At 43.6% G+C, this 13,587-nt stretch overlaps 1 protein-coding gene across 2 annotated transcripts in view; it reads right to left on the bottom strand.

The window, feature by feature from the left end:
- Positions 1-13,587, bottom strand: part of RPRD1A (regulation of nuclear pre-mRNA domain containing 1A) — a 309,821-nt gene that overhangs the window by 169,422 nt on the left and 126,812 nt on the right. For both annotated transcript variants that reach the window (XM_085605954.1, XM_085605953.1), the window contains exon 4: positions 4,750-4,847. In XM_085605954.1, coding sequence (XP_085462080.1) covers positions 4,750-4,847 — 98 coding nt within the window. The remainder of the gene's footprint in view (positions 1-4,749; positions 4,848-13,587) is intronic.

Here is a 13,587-nt window from a genome sequence, read left to right as displayed (position 1 = left end):
TTGTCCATACCCAAAAAAATGATCTGTGAATTTAACTCTGTATGGAAGGAAGCCCGAGCATTTTTGCATAGATCTAATTATATAGAAAAAAATTCAGACTGCCACGTCACAAACTGCTAGCTTTGCAACACGAGTATTTTTTCCTCTTTGTCCATACCCAAAAAAATGATCTGTGAATTTGACGCAAGGTGAGTAAGGATTGACTGAAGAATAAAAGTAGAACATTCTCAACTGTGAACAACCTGTACTTGGTGTACATACATATAAATACTCCTCAACATGACTAAGCTTCTGCTTTAAACCTGAAGTCCACTGCATAATAATTTAGCAAGCATGAAGAGTCACCTAAAGGACTGCATGGAAAGCATGCAGCTGGAAAGCTACCCGAGCAGTGGGAGCTTGATAAAAGCCTAAGAAGCCTTAAAGTGCAAATTAATTCCTCCTTTAGCTAGCCACAAAAATCACACACTTGCCAAATCCAACAGCCTTCCAACAACTAGAGTACAATTTAAGTACTTAAGGTCTTGATTATAGAGGGACTTTCAACATCTGAAGAAAGGTTCTAGAAAAATACAAAAATAGGCTAGTACCTGTGACTACATTTTGTCTAATGGCTACTTTATCTTCCCACAAATCCCACACTTCAAACAAGAATGTACAGGCATCATTTTCCAGCAATTCATCATTTCTACATTACGTGGCACCACTCCTGTACCTGTCAAATATTCGCTAGGGTGTTGATGTTGGATCTGAAAAAGCAGCTTCACAGAGAGACCACTTACAACAAAAGGTTACCAAACAATCAATTTCCTCAAGAGACAGGTGGTGTGTGGGTGATAAAGGCAAGTCCAGAAAGAAATAGTATCCAATCATAATTTTAAAAACATTTCCAAATGCAAGTAAATTTGGTTCCTAGCAGATAGATCTTAATGTTGATTCCACGTAAAAGACTTGTAGCATGACCAGGACATGAAGAAAAGGAACATGGGTAATAAATCCTAACCAGGACGTGTTGTAAATTTACCCTTAATCTCTAAAGTGTGTTAATTAATGGTTGTTTTAAGTATGTATGGAAGACAAGGCTCCCCGATGGAGGTCTGAAACTGGCACTAGCAACAAAAAGCAAAGAAATAACAGCCCTATCTTTAAAGAAGCCCATATCACTTCTCTGGAATCATTTGAGAGCAAACTCTTGGAGCTCAATGTTTATGACAGTCGTTCTGAATATGGTCAGTTTTACTGCTTCTTTGATGTTTCTTTGCACCAGAGAAACTAACAGATACCTTGCCATCAGCCCTGTAACCATTTGAGCAGTTCCTGGATCAATTATGCTTAAATTCTCCTCCACCTAAAACAACGAGATGGTGGAAAGAAAGTCAGCATAAAAATCCCCCAAGGAAAATGAAAAGGAGGCAGGATTAGGCAAAACAAAATGGGCAAACTCTCAAGCCATCATTGTCCGATAGAGTATATAGCATGCAGCTCCCCTGCTTCTCCAAATGAAGTAATTGCTGGAGAACAAAGGATTCAAACATCTAAAAAGAATACAGCACAAATGTAAACTGTACAAATAGAGCCCCATTAGGAATGAGCAGGCTAAGGCACTAAAGCATAATAATGGGTACAAACAGGACAATGTTTGAATTCTTTTTTATGCGCAATACAAATTCTTCACAAGGAGCCCGGTTTGTTTGGGGTGAAGGAAAGCAGAAATATTCAACCATAAATTCATCATACCCATCACAAACCACTTTGTTCAGGACACAGCAAACAATATTTCTGAGGTGAAGAGGTCCACATCAAGCTGCAGACATCAATTAAAAACAATGTTAACACCTTCCTGCAAACAAACATAGATTTTGAGGCCACCTAGCTACAAAAAAATGCATAAATCTTCTGGCCATAACAACAATGTATTTAATCTTATCAAGTAGTAGATGGCTAAGGTATTTCTTTCGATCTTGGAATGGAAAATATATTTCTCTCCGCTTTCGAGTAGGAGATTTCCTCACAGCTAAATGTCCCGAAAAGGACAAACCAGGGTTCCAACAGTTCATATTGGTGGTTGGACAAAGTTGGCCTTCACTTCGGTGTGTAACTTCACATTGTCCAGACCCAGCAGCTGATAGCATGACACCAAATAGCTACTGTCTGGGACCAGAAACCTCTGCTCCATTGCCTTGGAGAACAGATCCTTGGAAACTCTTACTGACATTGTGCAATGCTTCAAAGTATAGTCTTTCGCACCTTGGATCGATGCAGCATTGGTATTGGGTAGAAAGGGGAAAACGGAGCAAGTGTATAACCAATGAACAGAAGACTACCTGGAAATATGCAAATGTATAAGTAAAGAACAGAAGGCTGCCTGGAAGCACTGACAAAAGCGGAGTAGCAAAAACACATGTGACCAGGTCAAGGGTATTTCATGAAAGCCTACTTTTAATTGATCTAGTCTCACTACCTACATAGGACATGTTTAGTGCATAAGAGATTAGCACAATCTACCTGGATAGATATTCAGCACGTGGAAGGGGTGATTGGGGGTGGGGCATGGAGGTGTTAGAAGGGATTGCGGGTTCATACACATGACCTGGGACTGTGCAAAAATAGTAGGGTTTTAAGGCATCCCCCCAGCCTGCAGAGGTTGATGGATGGAAAAAGAACTTCCGAGAATGGGCACTAGCAGATGAACAACATAATAAGAATACAAGATTTGTCTGAATGGGCTGAGATGCTAAATAGACTGTTGGAACCTCCAAATAATAGACTGCTTTGAATGACTAACGGCTGATATGTATGTTAAGGATTATATTCTCTTTCCAACAGGTTTCTACTAATGGAGCAAGCAGCCAAGGAAAAACTCATCAGATTCCAAATGGAGTGAGCAACCAGACAGTTAGACAAACATGGTAGCCATATTTGAGGCACAGTTCCCTCTCTGCCAAACTCTAAATAAGGCCCCAAGTGCATTAAGTTTGAAAGTATCACCAGCTGGTGCTGCTTAATGGGCTGGATTTATTGATAGACAAGTATTTTTAGGGCTTAAAGACATAATAGCAATTTTGCTTATAATTTAAGGTGTGCACAGTATGTCAGATTTGAGTTGGGTTTACACAGCGTTTGATTCTTTGAAAGAGTCCTCAGATATGGTATGTGGTTTCCTCTGTGATGGATATTTGTGCACAAGGAGAGAGTAAGGAGAGAGTAGGTTGACGGTTTTCAGTTTAAATTAATTTGTGACTTCTTCATGGCTTGAGAGGTCTTCATGGCTTGTGAGAGGTCTTGAAAATATTTAGTACAGCGTTGTTATACTGAAATGTTATTCAGGAGGTCTACTGATTTTGCTCGGTTTTGATTGATCTTTTCTTTGTAGCTTAAGAGGAGTAGAGCTGAATAACGATGCATTAATAAAACTAGATAAGTTTGCTTATGTATTTCAAGGTTCATGGCAGAGGGGAATTAACATGTCTAGGAGTTTCGTTTGTTATAAACAGGAAGGCAGTAAAACAGACAGGTCAGTTTCAGAGCAGCTTTTGATAACATGAATAAAGTGGGTTTTGTTGATGTTCCAAAGGATATTAAAGTCTACAAAGAATCAGTTCATCAAGCAGTCAATCGCCATGAAATTGATGGGGGTTTTGGTAGGATTCAGGAAGAATATGAACCCTAGAAGGCTGCAGTTATCAAAAGGTTTTATTCTGCATAGGGTTGGATAGTCATTATCAAAGATAGCTTGCACATCCATTTTTGTCAGGTCCACCCTTGTGTAATTAAGAGTATCCATTGGGTACTAGAATATCAAAAGAGGATAAAGAGGCCAGGTAGTGAAAAATCATGTACCTCTAATGAATAGCAGACCTAGAATTTTTCCTTATTTCAGTGACCTCACAAGTGTGGGTTTAGGTGATCTGACAATGCTGAACATGGATTTTAAGCTTCAGTCTTGGAGAAGTAGCACATTTGGTGTAGGAGGTTTCATTTGAATTGACTTTTGCAAAGGATGTGGCTGAAGTTCACGGTAGGATTTAAAATAGTTACTCAAAGAGGACACAGCTGAAGCTGGTGGTTTCTGCTGGTGAAACAACGCAAGGTAAACAGATGGGATTTATATAAAAGTCAACAGTATATGTGTTAAAGGTCAGTATGTAATTTCTGTCTACCATCTTTACAGAGTATTACTGATCCGTATACGAATCATACCCAGTAAAGGGGGAGGTGGTTGTTCTTAAGGATTTGTGCTGAATTTTATAATAAAGACTTCCCCAAAAAAATGCTAGTCTCGTTTCATTGGGTTGTAAGGGAGTTGTGAGGTGCAAAACTCAATCGAGTACTGACGTCTGGAATCTTTATGTATATTTCTGAAAGAGTTGTCCATTGACAAGCTAGTTACTTGGCTGTTTTTGGCTGTACATGTTTACTGCAGTGAGACTGCATGTTCGCTTGACCAATAGTTTTAGCAGTAGGACTGTCGGTTGGTAGAGTTTGAGGGCAGGGGTCTCAGAGGCAACTTCCTATTCAGACGCCACCTTTTTGAGGGGTTCCACTTCACATGTTGAATAAGAAGAGCATTATTAGGTGTGCTAAATTGAAAATCAGAATCTGGTGTAATACACTGATTCTTCCAATAGTAAAAACAGAGGTAGCTGCTCGATTAACAAATACATTATAAGGCATAATATACTAAACAACAGCAAACTTAAAATATAAAGCTATGTAAGAAAGGGCATATTTCCCAACACCACCACATACCTGCGGGGTTTCACCTGGAGAACTTCGAGCAGAATAGCAGTCCTCATCCACCAGTTTAACTTGCTCATATGTGCGTTTCTTGCCCTTTTTCTCACCAACTTGAAATCAAGACAAAAATAAAAAAAAAAAGAAGTCAGTCACAAGCAACCTCAAACATAGCTTACTTCTCTACAAAGCCCATGGTCTTCGGCAAAGGTGGGCTCAATATGAAGATTTGTCCATCATGAAATGCCGGTAGACCTGTGTATACTTAATCTAATGTCGCCTATTCCAATAATCTTGTACCTGAATTTCCTCGGAATGTGTGCAAAATGTATGCACATTCTATAAATAAGGCAATGATACAAAAATTAACACTACCTCTTTTAGAAGTCTGCATCAAGAATAACCCTGTGAAAGGTCTGGAGAGGTGGACAGTAAAAGGTATAAAAATCACCTAGTAAGAGTGATAATATGGCTATGTGTCCTAAAACACATATGAAAAAAGTACAAACGGGAAGAAGATGCCACTGATTAGAAAGCAGTTTTAAAGAGCTACTTTCTAATTTCACCTTAAAGTGAACTAAGGATCAGAGGCGGAGGATGGGGTGTGACAAATTAAACTATGATTTCAGCTCAAATTAGACAAACTGCTATTTAATGTTATTCTCAAAAATTAGAACGCAAACATCCATATAAATCTAAGGCAGTCCAACAAAGTCAGAAAAATGCTAATCAAAATGGGGAAAGGCAATCAAACAGGTTGGGTCAGTGGATGAAAGCTGCCAAAAATGCTCGTCCAAAAAAAGACATAACAGGTTCTTTTGGAACAGAGAGAAAAAAGGTCTTCCATCCAATATTTGTGTAGAATCAGATTTACAGCCAAATGTTTCTTTAAATGGCCTAAAAACAAAACAGTGGTGTGTATGTACTAAGTCCAAATGTCAAAGCACTTTATTGTAACCTTTAGCTATAAGTTTAAGGCCTACATATTGCTCAACACATTATACGACTTAGTAATAACCCACATGTCCTATTATCTGGAGCCCAAAATATCTGCCATACATGTTTCAATCTAGCTTGCCACCAAGACGGGGTAGCAAAACAAATAACCAAACTAATCAACAGCCAAAACCATACCCAAACCCGCAGACTGCATTTATACCTATGCAGCGTCTCATGCCACATGTTAACTTGCAAGCTCCCTGCATTGCGCACCATGATCACCTTCCAAGCAATAATACTCAGCAACTGAAAATCGAAGACATCCAATCTAGACCCACAATAGTCAACTGCAAACATGCAAGGCTCAGCCACTTTAACAATTTTCTAATACTACTCTGTTTCATTAGCTGACACTGGAAGCCCATGACAAACATCTCCTCAAACCAAAGGGGGAGGGGCCTTCCGTGTGAGCGTCACAGAGCTCCAATGGCCACCAGTACAACTGCACTTCAATTGGGTAACTCCTTTATTCCCTTGAGGCAAAGAACTAGGTAGCGAGGCACTAAAGCTTGCTTGGCTTAGTGTAGAAGTTAGTTAGATTAGAAACTCAGATGAAGTACAAGAAAGTAAGTAACACCTTAATATTGATGTGCAGTCAGTGGTCTCACTTCAAAGAATAGGACTTATTTACCGGAAAACTGCAGTTAAAATGTAATAGACAAAGAAAACCAGAACATGCTGACACAGTCTGGGGCCACAATGAGACTTCACAAGTATTCATAGTACTCAACACCATTTGATAATTTCCATATTGCAAATGACAAACCATATGAAGACACTTGGACAAGCTCAGCAAGCTTCTGGACTAGCTGGCTTTCCACCACACGCAGGGAATGGCTTACGCAAGCGATGAACTCTCTTGCAAGGGAATACTGGTGTGGGAAATTTCAATCAACTTCTTGCAGTAGTCCATCACTAGTTATCATAGTAAGTGTTAGACCCGTCAGCCCTTTGGCTGTTCCCTCCTCATTTATATATATTTTTTTTCCCTTTACCCTCTCATCTTTTTGTTTCCCTGTCCAATTAACTCTTTTTGGGTGTGATGTAGAGGCTCTGGGCGCCCCGTTCTCACTATCTGAGAAAAAGGCGCAAGGTGCTGCACTAAAATGGAGGAAGAGTGAGTTTTTACAAAATGGTGGACTGAACTGTCACCCTGGAACCTGGGCCATAGACTGTCATGAGGGGTTCCGGAACCTTCTGGACCACTCTGGCCAGTCAGGGCCCAGGTTATAAATAGAGGTGAAGTCGGACGGCCATTTTAGGAGGTTGATGGGCTGTGAGGTAGACAGGAGTAAGGCACCTGAGTGGGGAGGTGGCTGCACTGGAGAGGGAATTGACAGGTCTTAGGATCTGCGTGACTTCCCCCATCAGCTGATACCACCCTCGACCTCTTGACCGGTCCCTGACTCCAGCCACGGATTTGGGGACTCATCTCTGACTTAGGGGCTCCTGATAGTCAGAATCCCGGGAGGAAGATCAGGTGAGGAGCCACCGCCTGGGACTACACCACCCTCCTCCCTGTTGTTGCCTGAGACTCTGAAAACAAGTGACTGAGCCCCGTAGCAAATGAGTGGCTGACTACCTGACCGTTGCGGTGTGTCCCTTGCACCCTTAATTTCAGCCCCCCTCTGAGGAACGGTGAGGCACTGTTCCAGCCGAGCGCTCTAGTGCCCGAATTGCAACTGCCCCCAGCGCTGTGCCAGCAGAGCGCGGCGTAACCCTATCACCTGATGCCAGGGACTGAATGTGTCGTTCGGTGCGGAGGCAGAAAGTATCCTGTACTCAGGAAGCACCACGCGTGCGAGACTCACCGCCACTGGCCGGGACTCCGCGGGCCTGTACGTTGTCCCTGAGAGGCGCTGTGACTGGAGTTCACCGCCGCTAACACGAGTTGAGGGATCGCCGGGTGCTGCGGGGGAGTGGCCTGAGGTGAGCCGGGAGGTCCGGAGAGAGAGTCGGGACTTCCTGGTGAGAGCCGGCGAGTGGAGGACGCGTCGGAACAGCTGAGGAGAGACGCCGCCAGTAGGCCTTGAAGCCGTCTCCCCAGTAACTGGTGACAGGGGCCGACGTCAAAGCGCCGCCCCCTGCCGCTGGAAGTCGGAGGAGGCCGCGCCTCTACACCGTGTTACTTCAGGCGGCGCGTCTCCCAGTGGCTGCGGAGGGGGAACCAAGATCGAGGCGAATAGCCGACCAGGAAATACCCTAAGCCAGGTCCAACAGTAAGCATATCAGTAGGCTAGGGCAAGTGAGTTTTCACCACCCAAAAATAAAAAAATTAGAAGTCCTCAAAAACCCACAGTTCAACCAATGAGAGATTCAGCCAATAAAGATTCCAGCGCAATTCAGAGTCCCAGTGTTAAGTCAATGGCATCTATGGATCAGGCCAACCAAAGTCCAGTCTGGTTTAACATGAATTCTCCCAATAACCACAGATCAAATGTGTTTACAAATAAAAGTAACATGGCTCATTCATGGAACCATTAATGTATCTTTACATTCACTTTTCACATACTTCTAGTATGAAAGTCCCACTGACTGCTTGTAAGTAACAACAAAACAAAAAGAGTATTGAGATACTAGCCGTTTGCTACATTTTTAGGCCACAAAGTGCAGCCATAGAACCAACTACAATGGATCCCTACACTCCAGCTGAAAAACAAAGGTCCAGCTTTGAGAGCTTAAAAAAAATAATAATAATAATAATAATAATAAGGTAAGCTCTCCTGAGGTCATGGATTGAACGAACTAGGAGACAGTGTTTTATTTTTTTATTAGTTTTGCTGGGAGTCTGCTGAGCTCCCTGCAGCCCTTATTAACAATAAAAACATGGCTAGTGGTGCCCCTGCCCATTCTAGGGGTACCACAAGTAACTGCAGGGCATTATAGGGTGTTCCTTGTAGGAGCAGTGAATAAGAAATGTAATTGCTTAAGCTGGTCATTTATTCTTTTTTGTATGGGTTCTCTTTTTTTTTTGGGCTGCGAGAGAGCCCCAAGGATCCCCAGCCAGCACCTATACTGGGTGCCAGCGGTAACCAGCTTTTTTTTTATTTTTGGTAAATGGCTTCACCGTTGGCCACTTGGGGCACCCACAACAGGCCAAATCATTAGGGGCCGTGGGGGAACCCCAATCAATGCCTCTACGGCCCCATCTGGCACCCTTTGTGTGTGACGGCCGGAGTCAGCTCGGTTCCTTTCATCTCACTCGGGAGGGTGCATCTTCTTTCTCTATTCCCACCCAGGCAAAGTTATGGTCGCTCACCGCGAGTGTGTGGAAGGAGAATAAAGTTTATATTTCTTGCCCGCACTCTCCCAAGCAGGAACCAGAAGTGTCCCGTGGGATGGGGTTCCCAGGACACTGCACCATTCACTGAGCCCAGGGAATGAGGTCCCCGGGTCAAAGTAAGGCACAGGGAGGGGGGCAGCATGCCCCCTCCTCCAAAATTGAACACTCTGCTCTGGTGGATGGGGTCTACATGAGGCAAAGGGGGCTGCATACTCTCCTCCCTTAAAAAATAACAATCACCCTGGAGGATGGGGTGCTCTGGGAAGGGGCATAGAGCCACTCTCACCATTTAATGAAGGCCATATCCAGGAGAATGGTGTCCGTAGGCCCTAAAAAAATTGTGAGGTGGGGGGCCGCATGCCCCCCACCCCTCCCAAAAAATAAAAGAATGAAGATAAAGAAAAGAAGGCCTATATTGATAAAAACCCAGCACCCTTAGGAGGAGCAACAGATATCTTCTTTATGGGGAATTCATACATTTTACAGAAAATAATTAAATGGTGCAAAGCCTGTAGTGAACTGCAGTTGCAAAGCCAAATTAATATAGAGATCAGGTTGAATTGCCCTGTTGGAAAACATAACATAACATAACATGTATCGTATCGCACCCATTCGGAATTTGGAGAGACAAGATCTCTCCCAAGGATTTCTGGCTTGGGTAAGATAGGGCTCAAAACCATCTCTAGTTTGGATAATCTTGCAGGCTCTCATGATTGCCTTTTCCAGAGCCGCAAATTCCCTTCTCTCCACAGCTTGTTTTAAAAACAGCTCCTGGACCTTCCTCCCATCAGTTCGGTGATAGTCTGAGGGGTTTAGTACAGGCCAGGGTGTCCCAGACTAACAGCTACATTTTTAATATGAGACAGCCACTGGATTTGATGTCCATGATAACAATTCAAACAGTCCTGGATCATTTCCCTATTAAAAGGTTGCGTTTTCCCCGCTCCATACTGATACCCATAGGAGCAGTGGGGCTAATTTGACATGATCTTCAACATACCTCAGTCCCAGCTCATCATGAATAAAGGAACAAGGGTTAGCTGGACCCACTCCAAGCAGTTCCCTGCAGAACCTGTTTTCTCCCGTGGCATTCTTATACAATTACAATATCCCCAGATGGCAGCACCATAAGTAAGAACCGGCAAACATTTAATTCTGTAGATTTGGAGCAAAGGAATTATTGACCTACTACCAATCACCAGCGAAAACCTAAACGAGGCACCACACGCTTGATTAAACTGCTGGCTTCTACCAGCTAAACAGGGAGACCATGTGATTTTATTGTCACAGGGGGCACCCAATTATGGGAAGGAATTAACCCTTGAAATGACCCCCCCCCCCCTCCCCCCTGAGAGCTTCTGGGGTGTGTGATAACAAAACCGCATCATCTGCATACTGCTCAGGTCAATAAACAAAAAATAAAAAGCACCTTGTTTGGCCACAACGTATTACCCCAAACATAAAATTAGGTTTAGGCATGGTTCCAATGGGCCCCTACCTTCTCTGAATCCATACTGAACAGGGCTAAGAATGCTGTTAAGCTGCGCCCAATCGTCTATTCTGTTCAGAATAATTCTCCCTGCCAATTTGATAATTCAATTCAACAGGGAGATAGGCCTGCAACAGCTTGGGTCCTGCCTATTTAATTGTATTAATACACGTACAATTGCAGCAACATTCCATGCCTTAGGGAAACCTTCTACAGCAGCTGCATTTAGGGCCTTCATAATTAACGGTGTCCAAAAAGGATGTTCAACTTGTATAGGTCCATAGGGACCCCATCAGGGCCAGAAGCCTTATTAGAACGGCTAACTTGTATGGCAGAGCTAACTACCTACTGCTCAAACCGAATATCCAGTGGTTACTTAGAGGTTTCCTCTGCACTATCTACTGGCTCTCTTGCTCTCATTGAATAAATCACTGTGAAATGGGACATCCACTGCACTGGGTTATGGTGGTACCAATGTCATCTGGAGAACCGGGGGACAATTGTCTCCCCGCTGCAATCTCCCAGATTCCTTCAGAATCTCCCATTTGACAGCTGACCATCGGACCATCCCATACCTCTTCTTTCAGGGTTTGTTTCCTCTCCCTGATGGAAAGGTTATAATGAGCTCTGTCAAGGCTCCTTGGCTGTGCAGTAAGGACATCTCTTAAATCGCAGGTAAGCTGCTCTACATTTATCATCAAACCACCCATGTTTTGCCATACTTCTAGTACCGGAAAGACTATACATGATCTGCTTGGCTGAATTTTACTAGAGATTGGAATCCTTCCAGAACCCTTGCTGGTGGCGAGTCTACTATAATTATTGAATCCATAAGCACACTCCAGTTTGCCTTAATGAGGGAACTGGATAGGACAGGGATTGAAATACTGCACCATTTAATTCTGAGCCCTTTGTACTGGGTACTTAATCCAATTGTATCCGTTTTGTTTATATTCTTGTTCCCTGTGGGTATTAGCCTATCAAGAACAATGACATTGTGGTAACTATAGCAGGTGTCCAAGACTCCCCCATCTTGTACCATTTTCCTGAAGGGCCTCGAAACAAATACATAGTCTGTTACGGACCCTTTGTCCCATCCCACAAAGGTTGGTTCTTGCACAAATAGTTCTCTCACAATGGTCCCCACGTCGAGCTGGTCGGTTAAACCCAAAACACCAATCAGCCTCTGGCCCCTTTCATCACTCTCTGAAAGGGGGGGGGGGGCATCATCCCTTACAAAAGGATCAGTATCATTGAGTGCCCAGACTATCTTAGCATTAAAATCCCCATCTGCCATCCTAATGAAACATTTCAACCAAGATATCTGGGAGAAAGGGCTCCTTGAGGGGTCGTACGAGGAAGATCCCTACCGGAATTATTAATGAGAGGTAAAGGGGTTCCTCGGGACTCCCCTTACATTATTAGGCACGTTGCTGAGGTATGGGAAGGCACCGTCAGAAAATTAGTGAGGCATGCACCATACGCACTGGACGCACCCCTTTGGGTGATTCCGCCGTACACTAAGATCGCGGAATCAATGTCAATCCGCAACTGGAAGACAGGGGGTTGCCCGACAATGGGAGATGTGTACCATAACTGCCAATTCAGAACGAGAGAGGATGCGGTGACCTCCTTCGATTTGGGCAGAGGACAGTAATTACAATACGCAAAGAACTGCAGAGTAAACGGTGAAATATGGGCGACGTTTCCGGAGGAACCCCCGGTAACGAGAACCTTGCAAGTGATGATGTAGATGGTGCAAGGACGGCATATGATAATCCAAATATACAAGGCAATACGTGAGGATCGACCACGAAATCCAATCCCCATCCAGGCGAGATGGGAAGAGGCAACAGGGGAACACATGACAGAGAAAGAATGGAGTAGAATACATGAAACTGTAAAACAGGGGTGCTTTAATGCCAGTTTAAAATTGCTACAATACAATTTTATTCACCAAGCTTAACTAACTCAGAAAGTACTGAGCAAAATATATACAGAATGATCCAGTGGGTGCCCTAGATGCCAACAGGTGGAGGCGGACTCCCTGCAAGTGGTGTGGTCGTGCCAGATAGTGGTAACATTTTGGGAAGAAGTATTGCAGCATATACGAGCGGCCTTGGGATGGGAAGTCCCCAGGGAGGTAAGGATAGTCTTATTGTGACTTCTACCAACACCCAAAAACAGGAGGTTGAGTAGAAAGTTTGTTGTGTTGGGTTTAACAAGAGCAAAAAGACGTTTAGCGATTGAGTGGCGAAAACAGACACTCCCGAAGAGTGGAAGATGGTTGAAGGACATGTGTGAGTGGGCAACGGACGAGAGTGTGAGAATGAAACAAGTTCAGAGGGACGACAAACTAGAAGACGACCTCCAAGCGTGGTTGGTAACGATAGCTGACCTACAGCCCCCATTGGCGGAGTAGAGAGAAAGTGGGTCGATAAGCCCCTGGAACACACAAGACAAACACACGTAAAACAGTTGAGGACACCGCCCACTACAGAGACATACAAGGTAACAGACGCCCAACAGGGTGGTGGGGGAGTTAAGGGGAATTGCTGGCGCCGTACATACTTTACAAGTACAAGTAATACTGATTCATACTAGGGAGGAGGGGTTGTGGATTGGTCTGCAGCTTGCTGCATCAGGGAAACATGTATTATAAGGAAGGTTGTATAAGAATGTATAAAATGTAGTAGTCAACATACCCATTGGGTACGAGGATGCATGTGCTATACCGGACATTGATTCCGTATGTGCTATTGAAATGCCAATAAAGTGGTTAAAAAAAATGAAATATTTTAATTTACAAAGGGCTCTAGCCTCCATTTCTAGCAGCACCTTGAAACTGTTGTTTTCGCCCAGAAAAAAAACGGTTCCTGCACCCACGGCCTTGTGTTTGACTCAGTTGTGGTTGGGCGCATGGACCAGGGCAGTTTCTCATTTATACAATTTCCAAGAGCGTTAGAATGATCAGGGAGTCAATTGTTGTCATCCAAGTTGGTCAAAGGAAGAAACCTGTTAGAGGTAGGAATAAGGAGTTTTTCTCGTGTTCTCAGGAATAACAATAGTCTCTCCTCGAGAG

The sequence above is a fragment of the Triturus cristatus genome, chromosome 5_1 (assembly GCF_964204655.1).
Source record: "Triturus cristatus chromosome 5_1, aTriCri1.1, whole genome shotgun sequence".
Classification (NCBI taxonomy): Eukaryota; Metazoa; Chordata; class Amphibia; order Caudata; family Salamandridae; genus Triturus; species Triturus cristatus.
This window is presented reverse-complemented; position numbering and strand designations above follow the sequence as displayed.